Source organism: Astatotilapia calliptera, chromosome 10 (genome assembly GCF_964374335.1).
Source record: "Astatotilapia calliptera chromosome 10, fAstCal68.1, whole genome shotgun sequence".
Taxonomy (NCBI): Eukaryota; Metazoa; Chordata; class Actinopteri; order Cichliformes; family Cichlidae; genus Astatotilapia; species Astatotilapia calliptera.
Window position 1 is genome coordinate 26,133,295 of NC_137431.1, and position 25,217 is coordinate 26,158,511.

Genomic DNA, 25,217 nt, shown 5'->3' on the forward strand with positions numbered 1-25,217 from the left:
GGCCATAATGTACAGCACCATATTTGGAGAAAACCACAGCATTTCAATGCAAAGCTCTTATACTGTTCCTCTGTTATCTCACTTCCCATTTTATTTTGGTATGGGAAGTGAGATAACAGACGATCTCTCTTCCACTTTGTCCTCAATTTTATTTCTAATGTCTCATTGTCTTTGATTAGTTTCACCTGTCCGTTGTTCTCCAGCTGTGCTTCATCGTCCGGATTAACCTTAAGTGTTTTCTGTGATTATTAATAGCCCTTAATTCCCCCTTGCCAGTGTCTTAATTTACCCTGCTTGTTGTTCTTGTGTGTCCCTACTCAACAGTCATGCTTTTGCCCTGGAGAAGTGTATTTGGGACTTTTACCTTTGATCTTTAATAAAGGTTTGTTTTTTTTGTTTATCTTGTTTACTTTGGAGTCCTGCATTTGGGTTCTGGACTGCACAGAGTACCATAAAAACTTTAAACTCAAGACTTTGAATATTATAAACGGAAAGACTGAAGAGAAATTTAATGTACGGACTGTATAGAGAAAGTATGCTGTTCATTCTGTATATGAAAAATATAAACAGAATCTTGAGGAGCTTAAACAAATGGGCAAGAGTCTGTTGTCACTTTCCTAGGCCCAGCCAAGAAGTGCTGTTAGCTAAATATTAGGACTGAAAAATGAGCTTGGTGGTCTTTGGTATGGTCTTTTATTTGAGCCTCAGACTTTGCCGAAGGGCAGCACAGTAAATTCATCCCAGTGAACCTTGTTTATTGACATCGAGGTTAATGATCAGTGTCTGTGTCTAAATGTCGATCTAATTACAAAAGAGCTCAGATTTTGATTACGTTTATTTATTGACCTTTAAATAAACCTGGCACTTCTGACTTCTGGAAGGCTAGATTTAAGTTTATCAAAGCTCTCAGGCATTTTATCATTTTCAGCACTTTCAAACAAAGCAGTCAGGTACAAGGAATTTAAAAATATTTGTCTTGAAAAAGAGAAAAAGAGACCCAATCTGAAGCTAAAACAAGACCAGATGGACAGAAAAATAAAGCCTTATCAGACTCCAACAGTGAGATAAACACGGCATGACATCCACTTAAGTAATCTAATCTATTAAAGAATATTAATGAGATATTGGTATAAAGAACAGCAGGATGATGTCATAACAAAATGAAATTATTGGCTTATATGCTTTAACCACATTGATTCCAACATAAAAATAATTCAACTATTCTTTGTCTACAGAAAAGATAAACTTTCCTCTGCCTTGAGGCAAGTGACTGAAGAGACTACCAATGAGAGTGAAGGGTATGATTGATTGACACATGAAAGGATGGTAGAGGGTTACCTAGGCCCCCACTTTCGGTGGGGATGCCCTGACAGGCATTTAATAAATATTACTCTACTCCTCTACTGCTGCCATGTCTTCTTCTGTCCCTCATTTGTCCAGGTTCCACAAGTGTTTTTAGGGACACAGTGCACACCATAGGATATGAGCTAACAGATCTTGTGGAATCACCTTGCTAGTCCAAAAATACAATTTATCCCTGTCAAATGTCAAATCTTTGGAATTTATTGTAGATTCAACTAAAGAAATGTGAACAAAGTTGTTTTTTTTTTGAAGGAAGCAAAATGTTAAGAAATGAGATACAGTATACTGTGTGTATGTAGATAAAAGAGAAACAGCTCAAGCAGAACATTATATACAGAAAAATCACATTTAAAGTAACTTATTCTTTTTATACTGAATTTATACCTCAGCTCTTCAAAAGACACAAAAACCTCAGAGTTTTGATCATACAAATCTTAGATACAAACCATGAGAGGTATGGACTCCTTGCTTCTCTCCTTTTTGCCCCAGCAATAAAATCTATGAAAGATTTTTGACTTCAGTGATTGACTGAACATGATGAGAGTGATCTGACTACTGAGGTGAACCAGACTCAAAATCTTCAAGGATGAAGGGAAGTGAAACCAACCCACTGTTATGCTTCTCTTTAAGGGTACAGAAACTGCTTTCTTTGTAGAAATATAAATAGTTTGATGCTAAAATGAGCACCAAACCACCTGCTTCTGCTGTTCCACTCCTACTTCTGCACATTTAGAGACAGGAAATTAAAAAGCACACAAGAGAGTCACTGTTTGACTCAAACAGCTTTGCACCAACATAAAAAAGCTTTTTGTGCAGCTACATGTATGTGTGTAAAAACCTTGTTTTATTTGAGCAAATGGTTCGCTCATTAGTGTTTTTGCTCATGAGTTCTTTTATAGGACTGGCCGTGCTGATAACATCCTTCGGACTGGGTCAAATAAACACACAGTGGGTTAGAAACACTGATAACACTGAGCACACACAGACAGATTCAGCCATGATCCTGACGGGCCGCAGTTTGTGTCTTCCTTCTCGAGCCACCGTCCAGGAGCTCTTCTCGATGGCTCAGGATGCCAGTATCATCCCTGATATCTCCTTGGATCCTGTTCTCACCACCTTCCTGTCGCTGGATTCGTCAGCAGCGTTGCAGCATCAGTACAACTTCTTACAGCGGAGCATGAGCATGGAGCAGCAGAGCACGTTCAACCTCAACCTGACGGCGAAGCTGGGGGGCAGCAGGGTAACCTGTGGAGGAGTGGGGGTTGTTGCTCTGGCTCTGTCCATGCTTTTTGATCAGGTTGCTCAACAGGTATGTAAAACTGTTGCATTTTGTCTAATGTTAGTGTGAGATTATTTTTTATTATCATCACTTTCCCCCCTCTTTGCTGTGTCTGTGTTCCCACTTTCACTTTACATCCTGTTTTAGTTTGAAGGTCCAATCTTCATGTGGTTTTGTTGCCTTTTTACTTCCTACACTACCCCCAATATTATACCTTTTACATCCTTCTGTCTCTTTGGTATATCATCCTTTCTCATTTCACTGTTTGTACAACTATAGAACCCTCCTTCCACCACAAAACTTTATTTTATTCATATTTTTTTTTATGTCATACATAATTACAAATGTTGACTTCCTAAATGGAACTTCTGACTCGAAAACAAGAAAATGAAATGAAATTTTGAGGTATTAAGTCAAAATTTTAGGTTTTGTTTTTAGGATTATAGTTTAACATTTTCAGTTTTGTTTTGCCCAAATAAATAAATACATAAAATGAAAAACATTTTATTTTGGGTTAGGACATCTTAGTTGGACAGTAGTGCAATATGTGACCATTGCACTTTAGAAATGGCTCATGATCAAAGTAGCTATTCATTTTACTTGAATTTCTTCCTTCCTAAAAACTGTCCCTACATCTAGTTTCTTACCTCTTACCCTGAGCACACAGGGGAAAAGGGGAAGCGCCAGTTGTTTTAAGAGATTTGATCAGGCAATCCCATGTCAGTAATAAAAATGAACCACTGGGCTGCTATCAGTGCTTGTAGGGTGGGTGCACAGCAGCCGGCCTGCAGCATGTTTAGTTATATCGAAAAAGAAAAAACAACTATATTGACCCATTGGGCAAATGGCCGGTATGCCCGATTAACAGTCCAGCCTGGCTTCAGCCACCCAGCCCATGACCCTAAAGTGCATAAGTGGAAGAAAATGGACCGCAGACTAAACAGGGAGTGAGCAGAGGACTAACCAACCTTATGTGCTTGATAGTGTAATTAGATTACTTACATGAGTTAGCTATAAATATACTGGCAGTGGTTTAATGGTCTTGCAGCAGGAAGGTTCTGTTCTAAAACCTGTGGCATCTCCAAAGGGACAAACATTCAAATTCTGGGGCTTACATCTACTTTTGGAGAGTATTTTTATTTCCCTCCTGCACCAGATGTCTCAATTCCTAAAAGATATCTTGAGGACGAAGGAGAGTGATTGTGGATAGAGTTGTATCCTCTATGGAAGCTCCTTTTCTAAGCATTTGGAGAATGTGTGTCACTCTTTGCTCAAATGATGACTGCCATGCAGATACTTTGGTGTCATTTCACTCTGTTAGAAACCTCCCTAAGCAAAATGGACTACTGGAACGTACCCAAGGAGTCACAAATTCATGAAATAAAAAAGCCTTGTGTTTTTTCCCATTTTCCCTCTTTCTGGCTCTCTGTGTTTGGAGTTATGAGGTGTCTTTCTTTAATGTCTGAAGTACTCTATTGACACAAATACTACCTCATTTTCTGTCCGTGTTTGGGCCAGCGTGACAGTTTGTGTTATAAACTGTGCTTCGTATTCCAAACAGGTCCGAGCACAAGGATCAACAGAGGGTCCCTCGTTAACTCAACCATCCCGGCTTAAGAGGATTTTTGGCATCAGCAGCTCATCGAGAATCGGCTGGATTATCCACAGCTTCCTCACCCTTATCCCAGGCATCGCCAACAACCAGGATCAGATGGCTGAGACCACAGAGCTCTACGATAACTGGCTGAAATTTGAGCTTCTCGACCATTATGATAGGATGACCACAAGGAAGAGAATGAGTTCAGCGTCGATGCAGCAGTGGCTGACAGGAGCTGTAATTCACCTGCACATGAGAATCCACCAGGTCAGAACAGATAGATGAAAACACGTCCAGCTCAGGTTATGATAGTATGTGTTTACTCTAGTGCATCGGTATGCCTCTACATTGTAAAATCTGCTTCGTATGTAGGTAAGTGTTTACATCCCATATTGTAGGTTCTTTCTCTCCCTTTAGATGATGGCACAAAACCAAAGCTACAGAGAGCTTTGAGTGGGAGGTATTGAGTTGATTTTAAAGCACTTTCCTCTTCCCACAGGCCCGTCTGCAGTCTGTGCCATTAGGATCAGTTGAATCAATGCGCATTTCTTATAAGACGGGGTTAGGTCACCTGGTTCGGGGCTATACAGCCTACCTACGCGCAAACATCCAGGAGACTCCAGCTCCTGGTCCACAAAAACCAAGAACCAATGCTGCCAACAGACCTAAACATGCTAACACATCTACTATAACCAATATGACATGCTCCAACAGCCTCCTTGTTAATGGTAGCCAGGTTGGTCCAAGTAATAAATCTGCCACACCCAGTTCAACTGCAGGAATTAACAGAGGCTGTAAAACTGATGAAGCAGGTGGAGACTTTGGATTTAATGTCCTAAATGGAAGCAATGACACCACGATGACAGGAGACACCCTCTACACTTCATCCAGATACAGCAGGACGGAGGATGGCAGCATGCTTGGACTGTTAGTCATCGAGCCCTCGAGAAACGTGAGTCACAGTGTGCAGCATCACCCCTGTGAGTCTCCAGCCATACAAGAAGCTCTGGTGACTCGAATAATCAACGTGCAGGACCTGGAGAGCAACGGAAATTTTTTCCTGTATGCTGACGGAGTTTTTCAGAGCTTGCTAAGGCAGAGGGATGACTTCGAACTGAGGACAAATTAGACAAAAACAAATATCTGATTAGTCAGCCACAAAAACTAACACAACATTGTTACAGCCAGAAAAGCACAATTGTGTTTCCTATTTTCTACCAGTGTATTAAACTGGGTCAGTTACCACATATATAAGACCCTTTCAATACAAATTTCGCATGAACAGTATGAAATTTTTCACATAATTTAGGAAACAAATGAAAGTGTTTTCTTCAAATCGTCATCAAATGTCAAATGTCATTTCAAATTTGAACAGACCCTAATAAAAAACCTCACATTTGGAAAAAAGAACTAGTGACAGTTCTTAAATGGTATTGATTATTTTTCACAATAATGCAAACACAAACTATGTAAAATACTTTGAACATAAAATTCATAAAATTCTTAATCATAAAAACTATGGAAATGCAATTTTAATTCAGCTCTATTGCTGGATTGAGTAAACATGACAAGTTGTACCACAAAAGCAAAACTATTAGATACTAGTAGATAGTGTAATCCAAAGAGAAGACAATAAAAAATATAGCACACATTGTAATAAATGAAACTGAGACTAACCTAAACAAAACGTAACATTGTATACGAGAAAATTAAACTGAAACTTAACATTTAATTAGAATTAAAACTGAACTTCAATGAGCAGTTTCCCACTGGAGACTACCTGAAATGAAACTGAACTAAAAACAAAACTTAACAATTAATAATAATAAACGCAAATAAAACTGAAAAAGATAGTGCGAAATTTCATTATCATTTACTGAGTTACTTTATTTTTAACGTAATTTGTTTACCTAAAAATATAAATTAATAACAGCGCGTACATCTGTGGAGGGGCATCACCACTCCAATTGTACAGTTGTAGTTCAGCTCCGGATGCAGCAGGAGGCGCTATTCAACAGTGAATAGTAGTGAACGCAGCTAAACGGGTAAAATGATTTTTCTCTCCTTCTAGACAAAAAAAGTGCACATTTTAGTTTAGTTTATGTAAGCATAGTATTCATAATATTATTATAATATCATGACCGGTTTTGCTTGTAAGACGCTATGATTCAGCTAATGCTAATTTCCCTAACAGGTATTTTATTACAAAAAATTATTTTTAAAATAATTATATTTAATTTCGTAAGCTCTTTCACCAAATCAGGAAAAAAACCAAACAAACCCTGAAATAACAAAAATGTTTGTTGCAGGAAATTTACGCAATTCATTCGCGGGATCCGCCTACTTTGACGCATGCGTGTGTTAACCGCGCCTTCATTTCCGTACACTAGCATGAACAGGAGCAACGAGGGTTACTGTGAAGCATCCATACAGCAGTTATCATAAGGTACGTGTTTGAATTTCTGCTGTTTGTTATTTGTCCATAATATTTTATTTCCCCCCCAGTAAAAAAAACAACACCCAGCTACACTACGAGGCTGGCTGAGGCTGATGCTGGGAGGTGTCGCGCTAAAACAAAGTAGGAGAAAAAGTGTCAAAACGTTGTTGTACAGTCATTAACGTATGCCACGTTGTTAGAAAGTATGTGTAAGCTAAAGCTAATGTTGCTTACACTTACTGCATTGTGTTATATTTCCGCTACCAGCCGTTTAACATGGCTCTGTAAGCCACTACGTAGGTTAGCTCATATGCTACAGTGCTAACATTGTTATTGGGGCAAATTCCTGTGAGATTAGGTTTCAACTAGTAGGACAGTCCTCCATCTTTTTTGTTTTAGGTCGGGGGACCATGAGCTTCAAGCATTTCTAGTAATAACTCAGACTGTACCTGGGGTTGCCTGCATATATATTGGGCATCACCTCATGATTTTCAGGTGTCTTACATGCCCGCTCTCTGCGTAATGGCCTTACTATGATGGAAGACTAGTTCACCACACCCGGTAACTGGATGTTCTGGAAACTGCAGTTTGGTTCTCAGTATATTCCCAAGTTGTGTAAAAAATGAATCCTTGAGAGGAGACTGCACGAGGAAGTCTGGTTCTGTTAGATAACACTGTCAATTGTATGTGTGGGTGTGGTGTTTAAAATCTTACTGAGCAAACAAAAGGGCAAACTCAGCCAGGGATGGCGACAGAGACAGTACAATATTGTCAAAAAGTGCGCTCATTCATTTCTATTTTGCTGGTAACCAGACTTTTATTTTTAGAGTTGTCTTGAGTAGTAGTTTTCCAGGTTTTTCTTTGGATTATTTTTTCACTCATATTCAGTCCAGTTCTTGTACCTGACCACAGTGATATTTGAGAAGTGAAATGAAGTTTATTGGATTTACAGAAAGTGTGCAATGATTGTTTAAACAATCAGGCAGGTGCATAAATTTGGGCACCACAAAAAAATTTATGAAATCAATATTTAGTAGAGCTGCCTTTTGCAGAAATTACAGCCTCTAAATGCTTCCTGTAGGTGAGAGTCTTGTGGTTGAAGGTATTTTGGACCATTCCTCTTTACAAAACATCTCTAGTACATTCAGGTTTGCTTCCCAGCATGGACAGCTCTCTTTAACTCACACCACAGATTTTCAATAAAATTCAGGTCTGGGGACTGAGATGGGCACTCCAGAGCGTTGTACTTGTTCCTCTGCATGAATGCCTAAGTGGATTTTAAGCAGTGTTTCGGGTTGTTGTCTTGTTGAAAGATCCAGCCCCGGCGCAGCTTTAGCTTTGTCACTGATTCCTGGATATTGGTCTCCAGAATCTGCTGATACTGAGGGGAATCCATGTGTCCCTCAACTTTGACAAGATTCCCAGTCCCTGCACCGGCCACACAGCCCCGCAGCATGATGGAACCACCAAAAACCAACCACCAAAAATTTGAGACAACTTAAGTAGTGGAATAAGAAGTGGCAAGCCTAAAAAATATATCTATAGCGGATGAAGAATATCTGAAAGTCTTGGAAAACATCTGATTGGCAACGGCTTTATTTTTTAGTATGACAATGATCCCAAACACACTGCCAGTGCTGTAAAAATATACCTGGATAGTTTTTCACTTTGTGGTTTTCTATCAGTCTGCCAGTTTGGCCTTCCCAGAGCCCGAACCACATTGAGACAGCGTGGGATTATTTTAACAGAGAACAGAACAAAAGGCAGCTGACATTCAGTGAGATTGCAGGTTATGGTGTGATAGATTTTATTTTTTTTAAGAGCTTTTTTTTTCACATAATATCTAAATAGTTTGAACATTTTATTGCAGAGAGGTGGAGCCAAGCTTCATTAAATTGAACTAGATTTTCTCTTGTATGGTCAGTTGTGTTGTAGTTTCACTGTAATATAGACAGAAGCTTCTGCTTGTTGATTTGCATTCACTGAAGTAAATTCAAATCATCGGCAGAAATGTATTTACATCTTTTTAGCATGTACTGTAAAATTGGCTTTGGTGGTTGATGTGAATGTTTTTACAGAGCTGAACAAAATGTCAGATTCAGACTCTGATTCTGATAGTGGTGTCTTGGGCAGCACCAGACCACCTTTGGTGAGTTAAAAATCTTTTAATAAAATGATTTTCTTATTTTATTTTTCTTTCCTTTATGTCACTGATTAACATTTCCCCCCCTTTGGTCACTCAGAAAATGGAAGATATGGTCATCACCTTTCGTCCATCAGGTAAGAAGCTGCCCAAACAGTTATAAGGAATTAACCCTATAATACTAATGTTGAGTGATTTATTTTTTTTCACCCACATGATTTTCATTGTTTTTTCTTTTTGTGACAATGTACATGGGGAAATGAGTACTTTTTTTTTGTCAGGTATTGTTGTAATTTAATATACTTTTATGGGAAGTGTGTTTTATCAAGTAAATTATACGTAACATTAGAGGTAATGTTTCAGAACTGCAAATTGGTGTTCTAGAATTAACGTTACATACTGGGTCATCATAATAATCTGATAATAACTGTGTTCTTTCATGTCATATACCAGCGGTCCCCAACCTTTTTTGCGCCACGGACCGGTTTATGCCTGACAATATTTTCACGGACCGGCCTTTAAGATGTCGCGGATAAATACAACAAAATAAAACTAGTACAGGTACCGAAAAAAAAGAAGATTTATTCATAACACACGTGAAAAGACCAGGAAAACAGAGTTAACGATAAAAACGATAACAAAATCGTGGCTCAAGAGTTGGGAGTTCGCCTTGTAATTGGAAGGTTGCTGGTTCGAGCCCCGGCTCGGACAGTCTCGGTCGTTGTGTCCTTGGGCAAGACACTTCACCTACCGCCTACTGGTGTTGGCCAGAAGGACCGATGGCGCGATATGGCAGCCTCGCTTCTGTCAGTCTCCCCCAGGGCAGCTGTGGCTACAACTGTAGCTTGCCCCCACCAGTGTGTGAATGTGTGTGTGACTGGGTGGATGACTGGGTGTGTAAAGCACTTTGGGGTCCCTAGTGGGGACTAGTAAAAGCGCTATACAAATACAGGCCATTTACAAAATAACGCTGAAAACCGATAAAAACCCTGAAAACCATACATTTCACAACTGAGCCTCAACTCTCGCGGTCCGGTACAAAACGACTCACGGACCGGTACCGGTCCGAGGCCCGGGGGTTGGGGACCGCTGTCATATACAATCAGTAATTTATTACATTTAATGTTGAGCAACCCTCTTAAATGACACCTTATGCAATAACTCAAATGTATAATATCATTGCTAATGAATAAAGTTCATGTTTTTACTTGCGTAAGTAAAAACATGCACTTACATTTTTTGACTCACTTGCATATTGCACTAATCTTAGAGCAAGGGTCACATCTTTGGTCTGCAGCTGCACATAGCCTCTTTGGTGTTAAAAGGGTGCTGTTTACTAAAGAGAGACTGTTAGTTTTGTCACTGAAAAAAATGAACACAGGTGATTTGACACTGACCCTTATATGCATTTGTAGGACTCTTCCTTTGATGAATTACTGTAGAATAAAGCAAATTCATCCCACCTGACCACCTCAGTTTTTCATAGAAAGATTTGGAGGCCTATAGAAACAATGTTTTCTCAGATAGAGGAGTGATGTGATATACCCGGAAATTATATACCCCGATGCAGCTGTTACAGTTTGCACCAGTTTATTTATCTAGGATAAGATAGGAGATGCTATCAGGACAGCTGTCTGGCTGATATGGGTGGATGACTGAAACTGAGGGCGAGATGCCTCAACTTTGCATCATGTAGCTCCCCATTGAGTCCTCGCCCTGCATGTTTAAAACACTGCTGGTGTCGTAGTCTTCAATTCTGTCTTTAGATAGTAGAAAGCAGGATGAGCCTGTACCAAAACGATGGGAAAATTGGAGAGTACACAAAAGAAGAGAAACAGCTTTTGATCTGAAGCATACCACATTGTCTATCAAACATTATGGACACAATGTTATGTTTTGACCACATGTGACTGCCAGTGGAAATGAGTCACTAGTGTGTGCGATGATGTGACTACTGATAGAAGTAGCAGTACAGGGCTGTACTTTTAGGTCAGATTCAGAGAAATGCTGTAAAATTTATTGGAAGTGCTTCACAGTGCAAATGGCTAATGACCGAGAACATAGTGCAAAAGCAACCCAAGAGTCTCTCAAGGAAAATAAATTGGATATTCTATACTGACCAAGTCAGTCACCTGATCTCAGCTCAACAGAGGAGCTTTTCAGTTTCCGAAGCCACAGAGTGCCAGAAAACAATCTTCTTCAGGCAGTCACAGACTGCAAAGGAATTTTACACAAGTATTGAAAACAACACATATTCAGAAGTTTGTTCAAGTAATTTTGAGCCTGTGATAATCAGGTCCTGTATATAAAAAAGTAATGCAATACTTTTGTCACATCTTAATTGCTTGATCCACAGCGATGGTGCTCAGAGGCAAAATGACAAAGTTTTTGTCCAAAGATTTGTGGATCTGACTGTATAAAGCAGTGTCTCCAGTACAGATGTAACAATGAGAATGATAGAGGAAGCTTTAATAATATATTAAGTTCAATCACTGTAGTCCTATGTTGTGACCTAGACAATTACTGTAGATATATTTTGTTACATGTACTTTTCTGAGTTCTTTTTTTTTCTCACTTCTTTTGTAGAGTGAGTTTTAGTTTGGTTACAAACTTTGGTTACAAACTCCTCTTATATATGCATTAGTTGTGACTGGATTTAACAGTGAAGTAAGTATTTTTGTTGAGTTTAGTTGTTCAAAAACAGTAATAATCACTAAAAACATTTTTTAATGTTTTATTTCCCTCTTTTAAGAATAATAGAATAATCATCCTATAATGTGCCATCTTCTGTTTGCTGTTGCTTAACACCTTGCATTGTTTTCTCCATGTGTTTTTTTTCCAGAGGACATTTTTAATCGATGGTATGATATCCCTGTTGACAAAAAAAGAGAAGCAGTGCAGAGGATGAAAATTTGTTCCTTCTGGCTTCCCATTCTGCTGCAGCGTGATGAGTGCAGTACTGTTCGCTGGGCTATTGAAATAGGTCTAATCAGCGCAAAGTAAGCACAGTTATAATTACCTACAGTTAATACCTCTTCATCATCAGTGTTTAAACTGTTAATAGAATGTGTAATGGTCTCTTTTCAGTGAAAACAACGATATAAATCTAAAGCACATAAGAAGAATAGAAATAGTAGAAACAATCTTCAGGGCCTTGGAGAGAGGATTTGTAAGTTAAATATGTCAGTCAGACACAGATAAGATAAGTCTGTAAGTCTCATTTTCTTTCTAACAGGTGCTTGTTTGTTCTCTCTCCCAGGTAAAAAGGAATGATTCAAAATATATTGTTCTACTTAGCAACAGGCTTAACTTGGTAAGTTTGGAAATGAAGAGCTCTAAAAAGTGACCAGTTTTTCATTTGATTTCTGACACGTGAATGTCAAAAGTCAGAGTTATTCACCAAAAATGTATTTTTGGTAGCAGGGTCTCACCTGATTACCTGTGTGTTTTCTGTTATTTTTGTTATTTTGTCCAAAATGGGTACAAATGTAATGCAGCTGTACAAACAGTGCTTATGTGTGATGGTGTGTTGACTTTGTTTGAAACCAGCGCAGTGCAGAGGTCTTGGATGATGCGTTTCGCTGGTTGCTGCGAACAGGAGAACCTGATATACAAAAGCAAATAACTGAGCTCAACTCTGGGCACACCTGCTTCACAGCTCTCCACTTCATCTTCACAGAGTGTAAGACACAGTATCTGCTTTTGAGTGCTCAGCTCTAGTAATTCCTGTGGGTATCTTTATGTGTTGAGTCTGTGATATTCATAGTTTTTTTTTTTTTTTTTCCCTTTTCTAAACAGTGAACTGGTTTGTTGATAATTTTCTTTGACTTCGGTGGTGGTGTTTTAAAAGCTGAGACTTGTCTTTTGTTCAGATGCCAGGCTTATTCAGGATCTGGGAGGCAGCCAAGATAGGAGGATGAAGGAGCTGATGGCTCCACCGTTGGACTTTCATGTTGAGGTAAGAGCCACCACACTGTTTCTCATAGTCTTTTTTTTTTTTCCCCCCCACTGGTGCCTGCTCAGCTCAACTGGACTCGCTTTTTAGGGTTTTTCATTAAGTGGTAGTACTTGGTACCAAATACTTTTAAGTACCTTCTTGCGCCGAAGTTCCAAGGAAGATGGCTCAATCTGGAAATGTGATGTCAACAGTCTGCAAGCCACTGTCTGGGCAATCAATAACGTCACTAAATGAGTCATGAGAGCTTTTGAAACCCGGCCATGAGAGACATGGCTGCACAAAAACCAACACCTTGGACCCAGAGTGTGACAAAAAGCCAGAAAGTGAGCAGTATTTATACCATCGATTCGACATCCTCCATTGCCACTTGTATCTCATTCAGATGACGTCGTGGGATTTTCGGTTGCGTTGCTATAATGACCAAGAACGAGTAGAGTTGAGCTGATTAGGTAGTAATGATAAATAGAATAGAATAGAATAGAATTCAACTTTATTGTCATTGCACATGCACAGGTACAGGGCAACGAAATGCAGTTTGCATCCATCCAGAAGTGCTTTAGTGATATAGATATATTACAATATATATTAGCAATAATATAGATATGTGAGTATATTACAGAAATGGGTCTATTATGGTATGTTATAATGTACACGGTATGAAGTATGTTGTGAATATTCTATAACTATAAGTATGTACAGGCTGTAGTGAGTACAAGCTATGTACAGGATATGAACAGGATATAAATATGAAAAACTATACAGAATATGAAATAAATAACTTTACAGAATCTGGGATATACAGAAATGGGAACTATGCAAGTTGTAAACAGTTGTAGGATTAAAAATTATCGAATGTACAGAATGATTATTTACACAGAGCTATACAGTAGTGCAGTTAAGAAAGGGGCTTCTGATACTTTGACAGTGTTTACCAGGAGAGGTGACAGGTTTGGAATATCAAGGATATTTTTTTGCAAACCAACAAAAGGAGAACCAAAGACCACAATGCAAAAAATGACTTGAAACCCAGATTAAAACCTATTGATGGTCAGACTATAAATTCCCAGGTCACTTCTACCCTCTCTCCCTGCCCCACTTCTTTTGGGCCTGTTTAGCTGCTGCTACTAAGCAGATTTCTGACGTTGTTAAATTTTTACAGTCATCAGTGAGTTGCTCTTTAAAAAATTTAGTGGTAGTAGTAATAGTTTAACAAGGTTTCTAACTCCATCTTTATGGTGTTTTGAAAAGTATCCGAGTGCTTCACAGTTTGAATAAAAGCTACACATTAAAGATAAGTATCCATCTTCGAACATGGACATAAAGGCACATAATTATTCCAAGTTTATAACTTTAAACACAATGAATGTTGATCATATTGTGGCATAGCAAGTAAAACATCAAATAATTTAGATTGGGGACAAAAATCAAAAAGCTTAAAAATAAGCTGACACTGAATTAAAGGTAATCTGAAACTGAAACTTGGTTAATATAGAAATGGATATCCATTACCTCTGACTGGGATTTAAACTTATGTCAAGCTAACAGTCAGCTAACAGAAAAGAAGCCTGGTTATGTCGAACTTATTTCATACAGGACACCAATGTGCTGCATGCGTGTCCTCACGTGACCTTGCTCAGCTACAAATCTTGCTTCATTAGTAGAGCCCAGCAGGCAGTCTACTTGTTGTAACATGCTTGAAAACAACCTCAGACGCTCAATAACTTTAAAGTGCTTCCTCAATGGATTTAATGCTGTTTAAAAAAAAAAAAAAAAATTTCCTTCCTGTGTTTGAATGCATTTCTCTACTGCCAGTGGAAATAAATATATTCCTCCCCCAGAAAAGTGAAGAGATGAAGAAGAAAGGAAACGAGCACTTTGAGAAACAGCACTATGAAGAAGCGGTGAAGTATTATTCTAAAGCCATCGAATATTAGTAAGTAATACTTCTCTGACATTACATTTTAGTGCCATGCCTTTACCTTATGACAACTGTGATACACTGCAGCACCATCATAGTGAGATGGATAAGGTGTCGGTCACATATGCCAAGAGACTGTTCAGTAACCACCGGCTTCTAGGGAAAAATGTATATTCACCTTGACTGGTTGGTGAATGGTTGCTGGCTGTTGACACCAATTTTTACCTTGTGACCTCCAGTAGCCACTGTCCAACCAGTGTGGGAATGCACCCCCCCCCGGCAACCACTGGTTGCCAGGGTGTTGTTGGCCGGCCATTAAGCCCATGTGACTGTGGCTGTACATTTCTTAATACAGCCTAAATATGTTGCTTGTCACTGAGTGTATTTAATCCATGGAAATATGTCAAAAAACATGTTCTACATATCTGTCCACTAAAAAGAAAAGTTGTGCCTTTTGTAGTTGAAATTAATTTATTTCTCTTCCCAGCCCTGACAATCACAAACTTTATGGAAACCGAGCCCTATCCTTTATCAGGTGTAAGAAATATCAGTAAGTACCACTCATTCTGGAGCACTTGCCACAGTTCTGTTTGATAAAAAGCAGAAAAAGCAATGCTTAATAAATTGATTATACCACCACCCAATGTAAGGTTGTAAATTTTAACTCACAGCTGCCCTAAATTAACAGCATTGGGAATTTTTATATTTCTGTAGTAGTTAATCAATAAGTGTGCGCAGTCTCATTAGTCAAAATCTTATTATTAATGCTAAAACATAATTTTTGTTAATCGTTTTTTTAAATTTTCTGTTTTACAAAACAGCTGAGAGGATATTAAAACACTTTTTTTCCTTTTTTTTTTCTTAATTGTTCACTTACATCCCTGAACAAAAAAATAATTTCAGTGGTTGAATGTTTTGCTTGATTAATTTCTGACTCCTCAGAGATATCCAGCGCTCCGGCTCAAATTTGGGTACAAAAATATGAATTTGGTTCATTTCTAATATATTTTGTGCTCTTATTTTTATGGTGAGTGGCCTAATAGGTTTGTTAAGCACTGTACGTTTCCTGTTGATCTTTGTGTCTTTGTGTACTTTCTAGCCTACTTGGCACCCTATTTAATTAATCTTGAGCTAAAGTCAATATTTAACTGAAACTGGCCTTTTTAAAAAGCTGTTAGGCTGACAGATGTTTTAATACCAACTTTCTTTGTGTAGGAAGTCACTTTTGTCTTCAACCAAGACAGAAGTGACCTAAACCAAAGAATAAGTGGACTTTCTATTTATTCTCAGCGAATAAAAAAACAGACATGTTCTAAAAGGTTTGCCATCCATCTAGTTCAAATACACATGAGGACATTATTACCCTTATCTGATACTCCAAAAAGTATTGGAAGCACTTACGCATAACAACCACACGCAGAAACACATTCATCAGATTTTTTAAAAACAAGTTGTTGTATGTAAAACCAGCGTTGCTGGAGCTTTAACCTCTCCACATTTGATCCTCTTCTCTGTGTACCTGGATAAGTTGAAGTTGTGCCCGAAACTTACTGAAAACAACTTGTCATAAATGCTTTCACTTTGCACCTGTGATTGTTGTAAAACTATGCCACACCCATTCTGAGGCGTGTTTTACTGCAGATTGTTTTTGCGAAGCAGAGCAAGTCACAAGCTCGTGGATCTTTCGATCCAAACTTTTTATTTTTACTTTTCAGAAAAGCGGTCGGCGATGGAAAACGTGCCACTCTGATTAAACCTGTGTGGGCAAAGGTATTTGTCTTAATTATAATCTTTGTTTGTAATGTTCTGAGTTCATATTCAGTAAAATAAATTTCTGCTCCACTGTTGCTTTCATTTCTGTTGAGTTTCTGTTATTAGAGTAGACTGAAGTCTGTGTCACAACAGATTTTGATTACTTTTCTTTGGATTAGTTTTGTTTTTGCAAGTTGCACCGTGACCAGATGCCTTTAGTAGTCATCAACAAGTGCATAGCATAATTCTGGCTGGGTATTTAACCACCTCTCTTGGTAGAGTTCATTTAGATTGGTTGGTTTCCTGGCACAGTACCGGCTTTTAAGAATAGTCCAAACATTTTCAATGGAGATGAGGTTGAGGCTTTGGGAAGGCCATTCCCAGAAGCTTAATGTTAGCCTGCTTTATCCATTCCAAAACATTGTCCTGCTGGAACACCCAGCTGTGTCCAAGTTTCAAACATCTAGCTGCTGATTTGAGGTGAAGTGGAAGAATTTGGAAGTAGTCATCCGTCTTCATTATTCCATCCACTTTGTGCAATGTACCAGCAAAACAGCCCTAGAGCATTATACTGCCACCCACCATGCTTGTAACTTTGTGTTTGGCTTTAGTGTACAGTACCTTATCTGAACAGCAACACTGAGCATTATTATGTGAACTGTGTGAGCAAACAGCTGCTGTGATGAAGAAATCCTCTTTCTTGTTTTTGTACAGGGTCACTACCGTTACTGTGAGGCCTTGTTCTCCTTGGGACACTATGAAATGGCAATAAAAGCAAATAAGTTGGCCCAGATGCTCTGTAAAGATGACCACGAGGGAGTCAAAGATCTGGAAACGCAGTTCTGCAAATACACAACGACACATCCAATGGCTCATCCAGGCCCACCTCGAGGATATGTCTCAGGTAAACTTAAAAACCCTGTCTTCTTACAGTGGCTAATGGCAAAGGGTTATTTCTTTTTTTGTTTTGTTGTTGAATGTTTCCACTTTTTACCTTCCAATTAAGATCCTGTTATTGGTTTTAGTGAAAAAATAATCTGTCATATCCCTCCAAATTCAAACTGATATTTCTGTTCTCTGATTTCAGCTGGACCACTAGAGCAAGGTCAAAGGTATGTATGTGCTTTGTGCATTTGGTAATAACCGCTAGTAAAATTCTTATTTCATGCAGTTTTATTTTTTCTTCACAGTTTAAGACTCGGCCTCGTGACACCATCTCATAAGAGTCATCCAGCTGCCAGCACGTCCCCAAAGGTTTGTAACGCATCATTTGAGGTTGTCAGTAAAGCAGAATAATAAATTAGTTTGTTAGGTAAGGATAAGATTTTTAAGTATTTTTGTCGAAATATTAAGTGAATTAAATCTTTAATAGAGTGGTTTAATTGATAAACGATTAATAGTAATTCTGATAATCCAGTTTTCAATCAAAAATGCTGAACAAAACCTTAATTCAGGTTCTTTTTTGTATTTTGTAATCAAACTTTAGTTTTCAGTCTGTTTGTCTAAGATAAAAGGGGAAATGTCAAAATATTGATATTTTAATACAGAAGAGCTTATATGTGAAAGAAAAATGGAAGTGGCAAGAAAGAAAATGAGTAACAGTATTTGTAATGTTTATTTGTTTTTTTTCTTTCAATTAAGTTTTTGTTTTAAGCGTTTACATTTAAGTTGACTTTGATTTCGGTTTTTGTTTCAGTTTCTTATTTCAGTGTTCTGTTTCTTTCCCTTTTTTTTTTTTATTCTACGATTGATTATTAATTCCTTTTTATGCATATTTGTAAATGTATATGTATTGATAACTATGGTCTCATGATCTTCAGCTATAGATGTTCTTTGGTATCGATTTAAATTTTAATGGTGGTGGTTTTAAAAGAACATTCAGATGATGAAAATTTGCAGCTTTAGTTTTGTCACATTTTAAAAGTATGACTCATGTTTTGTTGCTTAATTTTAGAGTTGATATTTTATTTGTGTGTTAACAGGTAGTAAACATGGACAAGCAAACAAGTGAGTGTGTTTTCATCCGTTTGGTTTTTATCTTTCATCATATAGTTGCACTTTCCAGTATGGAAAACTAACCCTTTGAGGCTCTGAGGCTTATTTTGAAGTTTATTGCTAAATTGCCACATGACATGAATATGTATGATGACCATGAAGTGATACAAATTTAGGCTTATTTGCAGTTGATGACATGAATAGAATCAAATTTGAGTTGCTGTGAATTCAGATATTTGTTGTTCAAATCAGTGAAACCCATCAGCTGTGATTCTGACAGACTGTTGATTAACTCCTGACAGCACTCACAATCAGAAATTGAGGCCTTTTTGATGGTGTTCGAGGGCAGCTGGCTCAACTTGGCTTTAAAAAAAAACTTGGAGAAAAGTGAAGAAAGTTACAGGACCGTTTGGTCACTTTTATAAATGTTTTGATATCTGGAATATAGTTATATCTCTTCTTGTTGCTGTTACTCAGCTGCTCAAACATAACTGCATTCACATGAGTAAATCAAGGTGAAACTTTGCTTCCTCTTAGGAGGATCAGAAATCAGATTAGGCTTTACTTGAGTAACAATTGAATATATTCCTTATTTAACATAAACTGGGCCTTGCTGCAGCCACTCGGTCCATATTCTGGCTGAAACAAACTTGTTGACTCCCTTTCTGTCCCTGTCAGTTTAAAGCAGTCTGAGGCACTGAGCTCTGGGACTCAGAGATTACCTGTATAAACACTGATGGCCTTAGTTAGAATTTTGTATGTTTAATATGAACTTTGTAAGAGTTTGTGTGTGTAAGATAGGAAATTTGGAAAAAGCAGAAAAGGTCCACTTTAAAGTCTGATATTCTCTCCCAAGGAAAAACTGAAAGGACTCCACAGAAGAACAGCAACAGTAAAGACCTTAAACCATCTAAAAGGTTGGTGAAAACACTACTATTAATAACCCATAAAAACTGTCTCACTTTTCTACCACAACCTTTGGCTCCATTGGACAGTACTGTCAAGCACAGAAAAACAACTTCAGCAGGGGAAATGTTTAAGCATAATTTAAAACTTTTGTGTTCTGAAGCGAGCCGCTTTCAAAGAGTGAAAAGGGAGAGTCCAACGCCACAGCAAAGAAGAAATCAAAGAGCAAAACTAGTCATCCTGGAAAACAGGTAAGTTTCTCACATTTAGCACTGCTTCAAAGTCATCAGCAGTACCGTTACATAAAGTGGCCATCCTCTGTTCAGAGCCAGGTAGTGGTTGACGGTAAAGCCGACAGATTGAAAGAGTTCAGATCTCTGGTGGAAGATGCTCACACTGCAATGGCTGACCTCCGTACCCGCAACGCAGAGCAGGCCTTCAGCAGGGCGCTGACCTTACTGGAAACTGTAACAACCAAGGTAATATTAGTTCTTACTGTGGCTAAACTAAAGTATGCTAAAGGCTAAAGTATGAATCCCAATGAACTCCAAATACAAAAAAATGTGTCAATAGTTTTAGTTTGTCTGCAGATTTGCAGTGTTGTGTACAAATTTTCGTTTTTTCCACATTTCTCACACCACCATCATCATCATCATCATCATCATCATCATCATCATCATCATCATCATCGTTTATTTGTATAGCACTTTACGAACACACCAGGCAGACCAAAGTGCTGAACAACACAGATCAAAACAACAACCAAATTAAAAATACCATAAAATCATTACATACAATAAAATAAATAAGAAGGTGTCAGTTTCCTACAGAGTTAAAAGCCAGGGAATAAAAATAGGTTTTCAATCTGGACTTAAAGACCTTCACTGATGACGCTTGTCTAATTTGGAGGGGAAGGTTATTCCAGAGCATCGGAGCCGCAATTGAAAAGGCACGGTCTCCTCTGCATTTCAGCCGCGACTTAGGGACCGACAGCAGCAGCTGCTCAGCTGAACGGAGCGAGCGAGGAGGAACATGTGGCTTCAGCAAATCAGATAAATAGACAGGAGCCAGACCATTTAAAGATTTAAAAACCAATAAAAGGACTTTAAAACGAATCCTAAATTCAATGGGAAGCCAATGCAAGGAAGCCAGAACCGGAGCGATGTGATCGAATTTCCTACTACCGGTTAAAAATCGCACCGCCGCATTTTGCACTAACTGCAGGCGTGACTACACTGATCCTTTCTAGAGATGATGACATAACACTGAAACGAAACTTAACTGGATTATTTGTCTTTATGTACATAGCACTCTTCATACGCACATACAGACCAAAGTCCGTCAAAGTGCAAGATTTTAAAAAAGAAAAAAAGGATGGCAGTAAATAAAATCTTGCAGAAAACTTTGAGAAATATTTTTGTCTTTGTAAAAGTCAGAAAAATTAAAAGATCTGGCCTAAGATGTAAATTGAGGATAATAAATGTTTTTTCTTTTTTTCTTTTTCTTTTTTTTATTTAAAATTGGGATTAAAAATGAAAAGTTTCTGTTTGAAATTAGGTCGAGGTTCTTAGATTTTGCCCCAGTGAGTTGTTCACTGTGGTTAATTGCTGATTTAGAGCAGGGAGCCTATTCTGGCGAGTCACTTCCTTCCTCTTCTACCATGCTTCCTCTCACTTTTCATTATAAACAATTTAAGAAGAAGAAAAACCCAATAGGAACCTGTGAGATTATTCAACTCTTCTTGTGAGGAAGAAACTAAGTTTCTGCTCCCCTAAGCTGTACAAACAATTACTTATGAAGCACTAAGTAAAGGTTTTAATCTTAATCCTTTTAGGTGATTTACAGTTTCAACAGAATGATTAATGTCCTTTCTTCTCCTTCTTCTCAGGAACTTGGACTTTCAACAATAGATGAGCTGTTGTTACTGTTTGGCCATGCGTCAGCCCTGATACAGATCGGCCGGCCGGAGGTAAGTTTTAAGCAAAGTGGTCAAATTTTATTTTTTGTCAGAAGCACAACTCTGCACCAGGGACTACAGCTAAGTCACCGTACATCCTTGTTGCAAAAAGAAGTCCTGATTGATAGATAAAGCAGTTAAGGCAGGAAATATTTTCAGTAGCAAAGTGGAACAAGGTGGACTTTGTTGCATTCACTTCATATGTGGTTGTCGTTCATATGTAGGAACTGACAGGAGCAGAAAAACTGCTGGAGAAGATCAAATCATACGACGAGAGGACGTTTCAGTGTCTAGTTTACTACGCCTTTGGCAAGCTATATCTCAGGGAGAACAGGTACACAACTAACATCAGTTAACAGCAGTTTTGCCACTGATTCTGACTTTTGGATTTTCAAACTGTACAATGTGTGGATTCTTCTGCTTCTGGCAGGTTTGCAGTAGCTCTGGAGCAGTTTTTAGATTCCCTGCAGATGGTCAAGAATCAAATAACACCTGGTAAACTCACCTGGCCTTTGACAAAAGAGATTGTCAAAGAAACACAGCCAGACTGTTTCAAGGTGAGTCTCAGGTGCTTTATATTTTAACAAATGTGTGATGTGAATCAAGCATTGCTCATGTTTTCTTTCGTTTTAGGAAATTCTGGAAGATGCTATAGAGTTGTGCAAGTTTCCTCCCCTTCCTGATGCCATTTGTCGCCTTGATAAATGTCTTTGCCCAGTGAAAGCTGAAATCTACTTTACTGACCCAGATTTTAAAGTAAACAGCATCCAGTCAATTTTTCACAGTTTAAAGAAAGAAAAAAAAGATGGAAACCATAATGTTTTTTTCTACTTTATGAAGGGCTTCATTCGGATATGCTGCTGTGAGGACTGCACAGTTGAATATCACGTCACATGTTGGAAGACCCTGAAAGCATCAGCCTTCTCAGAAAAGAGTGAAAAGGTGAATTTAGACCTTGTTACATCATCCTTCTGTGTATTCTGTTGCTTTCTTGTTATCATGAAGCTACAATTTCCAGCTGTGAACAAACCTACTTGTTTTTGTGTTGCAGGATTTGCTGCAAGAAGCTTGTTTGACTCCAGACTGCATCGGTCAGATCTGTAGTATAACAATCTTTTGTCCGACGGGCGTGGTGAAGTGTAAGGTGAGAGGCGAAAGCTCTTTGAGGGGGTGGCGTAGAAACTCTGGTCATGAGTCACAGAGTTGTTGTTGACTTGAGTTCTTCTGTCTTTTCAGTTTGAAGCTGCAGTCCCCAAACCGCAGACTGTGAAGAAGCCAAAGGTGAATCAGAAATGTACAAGGTGAGGCTGAAGTTACAGAGTTCATTCTAGATGTTTGTGAACTTAAGAAAAAATTAACAACTATGTAGCTACTAGCTAATAATTACCAGCTAGATGTTCTGGTTATTTCACACTCTTGCTTATACTTTAGTGTCAGCAGCTGTTTTGGCTGTAGCAGGGACTCGGTAACTCCCTCTTGAATTTATAAAGTGACAGTGTGTCCGTCTCACACCTACAAGCAGCTGACTCCTCTGCATGCCTGTCCTGTGTGTTCACTTAAAGCCAAGCTCAAAGATTTCCCTGACCAGTAAGGGCTTTTAAACACCCAAATTGCAATGACTGCCAAAGATGCTCGTTCAGTCACGTGTGAGACCGGTGTGCTGATTTGTTTTTTCTGACATTCTTAAAATTTGCGTCACAGTATCTGCAGAGCGCTTCTATTTCAAACGGCTCAGCTACAAAGTGTGATTCAGTGTAGGAGTTACAAGTTAAGTGTGTCTACTAAAAAAATCTTGGACAGGTTTGAGTCTCAGTGAACACTGGCCGTCGCCAGTATTTTAATTATTTTGTGTTTAACACTTGGCCTGATGTTCACACGCACAATGAAATTCCAGTGAATGCATCAGGGACTACTCGGAGTTGATTCTCTCTCCTAGAATACTTCAACAAGCAGATCGGAGAACCTGGGGATCGAACCATGACCGGAGTTTTATGATTCACATTCACGTGCAGCTGCTTTCTGAAAATCTGTACTACTTCTTGCTGTTTTTCAGTCTGAAGAAGTTAAAATCAAAGGACGAGCACAAGCTAAGGAGGAAGCAGCATAAAGTGTCTTTTCAGGATAAGGAGGATAAGCAGATTCTGCAGCAGCAGCAAGACTCGGCAGCTCCGAGTCAGCAGAAAGGTGCCTCCTGTAGCTTTTGTTAAAATTTTTGTTAAAAAGGTTTCCTTTAGTTAGAATTTAACATTTTGACTTTTCTCAACCCAAACACTTGTTGATTCACCTTTTGTCTGTTTCCCTTGTTTCAGTCTGGTTAGTGTACAGAGATCGAGTTCTTCTGCAGATCAACCAGAATGTGGAGCTTCTGAGGGGGGAGAATGGCCTCCATATTTCTGTTCTCTTCAGCAGTCTGAAACCCTGGTTGGAGCTGGACTTTGCTAGGGGGAACCAGCTAGCTGGAAGGATGCTGAACTGGCAGCAGGAGCAGCTAGAGACTTTAGGACAAGTTGCTGAGCTGCTGCTGGAGAGGAACAACCGGGTTTTGGCTCGTGTATTTATCCAGGAGCTCAGTAGCTGTGTGAACATAAATCCCAAACTCAGCAATTGGGCGCACCGGCTCAATGATGGAGGTTGGTGTTTATCCACTTAATCTGATACTCTGAAATACGTGTCAGAAGAGTTTCTGTTGCATTACAAGTGGCTTTTTAAGGTATTCATACTGTTAAATGGATTACTGTTTCTTCTGCAGGTCTGAATGCTGCCCAGAGCTTCATTGAACGCTACGCAGGACGCTTGGAGCAACTGGACTTGTCTCTTCTGCTAAAATTTGGACCTTTGCAGGATATGATTATAGAGAAGTTGGGCACGAGCCCGGAGTTATTTTCAAGCATTGGCTTAACTGTGACTGAATACCTTAAACAGGCCCCGCCACATGACATGAGGCTCTTTATCTGGACTATGGACGAGCATAGGGATGAGTATGTCTCCTGCCACACTATTCTGGATGAATATTTTGATATGTTGGGTGAGTATTTTGAGCTCGACTAACTTTTGATTGGGAGAGCCTTCATTTTACCTCATGATTTTATTTTGTTTGTTTTTCAGATGGGCATTGTTCGGTCTTAAAAAAGTCAGATGAAAGTCAAAATGTAAGGTTTTTGGAAATCTAAAATATATCTGGCTGCAGGTCTATAAACTTAAAGGATTAGTTTGACGTTTTCAGAAATACACTGGTGGTGAGGAAAGTACTAAAACTATATTTTAGGGTGTTTTGAACAAGCACTTGGTGAGAGTGGGAAGGAAAAACTCCTTTTTAGCAGGAAGAAACCTCTGGCAGTACCAGGCTCAGGGAGGGGCAAACATTTGCCATGACCAGTTGGAGTTGAGGGGAGGGTAAATGGGACAAAAGGCCTGTTTGTCCTCTGCCTAAAACAGTACATTTGAGCTCCTCCCCTTTGAACCTGATTTATTCTGATTGGCTACCCCTCCCAAACTGAAGGTTTAAACAGCAGATGGGACTCGTGTGTGTGTGTGTGTGTGTGTGTGTGTGTGTGTGTGTGTGAGTGAGTGAGAGAGAGAGACCGATATTAAGGAGGTCTTTACTTAGTACTATCACCATAGATGATTTAGAGCAGGGATTAGTTGTGGATTCTCAAAATGAGCACACAAGGACTTTTCGCCATAAGCCTCATATACACATTAATATAAACTTTTTCTTTTCTAAACCTTTGAGTGCTTTCTAACTATCACACACACTCAATTGGAGGCACGGTTGAGTAATGGCTGCCACAACGTTCCTTTTGTCCCGTCTCCTTTCCCTTACCTCCAGTTGTACATGGCAGATGGCTGCCCCTCCCCGAGCGTGATTCTGCCAGAGGTTTCTTCCTATTAAAAGGGAGTTTTTCCTTTTCTC

At 38.8% G+C, this 25,217-nt stretch overlaps 2 protein-coding genes across 3 annotated transcripts in view; both read left to right on the forward strand.

Annotated features, from left to right (window-relative positions):
• The first annotated feature begins 2,331 nt into the window (after nt 1–2,331).
• On the forward strand, nt 2,332–5,648 carry LOC113030570 (uncharacterized). The gene is made up of 3 exons (XM_026182121.2): nt 2,332–2,671; nt 4,203–4,505; nt 4,738–5,648. Exons 1-3 carry the CDS (start codon nt 2,360–2,362, stop codon nt 5,365–5,367), a joined length of 1,245 nt encoding a protein of 414 aa, XP_026037906.1. The 5' UTR covers nt 2,332–2,359; the 3' UTR covers nt 5,368–5,648.
• A 945-nt stretch (nt 5,649–6,593) lies between these two features.
• ttc3 (tetratricopeptide repeat domain 3) overlaps nt 6,594–25,217 on the forward strand; it is a 30,594-nt gene continuing 11,970 nt past the window's right edge. Inside the window, exons 1-29 of one of the 2 annotated variants that reach the window (XM_080307594.1) lie at nt 6,594–6,684; nt 8,754–8,824; nt 8,919–8,955; nt 11,661–11,817; nt 11,906–11,987; nt 12,078–12,131; nt 12,368–12,500; nt 12,691–12,776; nt 14,615–14,709; nt 15,182–15,244; nt 16,410–16,464; nt 17,161–17,350; nt 17,534–17,558; nt 17,637–17,700; nt 18,429–18,453; nt 19,298–19,358; nt 19,511–19,598; nt 19,674–19,826; nt 21,236–21,316; nt 21,529–21,638; nt 21,735–21,861; nt 21,938–22,060; nt 22,145–22,246; nt 22,356–22,448; nt 22,541–22,605; nt 23,358–23,488; nt 23,614–23,934; nt 24,054–24,329; nt 24,410–24,453. In XM_080307594.1, coding sequence (XP_080163720.1) covers nt 8,765–8,824; nt 8,919–8,955; nt 11,661–11,817; nt 11,906–11,987; nt 12,078–12,131; nt 12,368–12,500; nt 12,691–12,776; nt 14,615–14,709; nt 15,182–15,244; nt 16,410–16,464; nt 17,161–17,350; nt 17,534–17,558; nt 17,637–17,700; nt 18,429–18,453; nt 19,298–19,358; nt 19,511–19,598; nt 19,674–19,826; nt 21,236–21,316; nt 21,529–21,638; nt 21,735–21,861; nt 21,938–22,060; nt 22,145–22,246; nt 22,356–22,448; nt 22,541–22,605; nt 23,358–23,488; nt 23,614–23,934; nt 24,054–24,329; nt 24,410–24,453 — 2,901 coding nt within the window. In that variant the 5' untranslated portion in view covers nt 6,594–6,684; nt 8,754–8,764. The remainder of the gene's footprint in view (nt 6,685–8,753; nt 8,825–8,918; nt 8,956–11,660; nt 11,818–11,905; nt 11,988–12,077; nt 12,132–12,367; nt 12,501–12,690; nt 12,777–14,614; nt 14,710–15,181; nt 15,245–16,409; nt 16,465–17,160; nt 17,351–17,533; nt 17,559–17,636; nt 17,701–18,428; nt 18,454–19,297; nt 19,359–19,510; nt 19,599–19,673; nt 19,827–21,235; nt 21,317–21,528; nt 21,639–21,734; nt 21,862–21,937; nt 22,061–22,144; nt 22,247–22,355; nt 22,449–22,540; nt 22,606–23,357; nt 23,489–23,613; nt 23,935–24,053; nt 24,330–24,409; nt 24,454–25,217) is intronic. The other variant, XM_026181394.2, reaches the window with a different exon arrangement.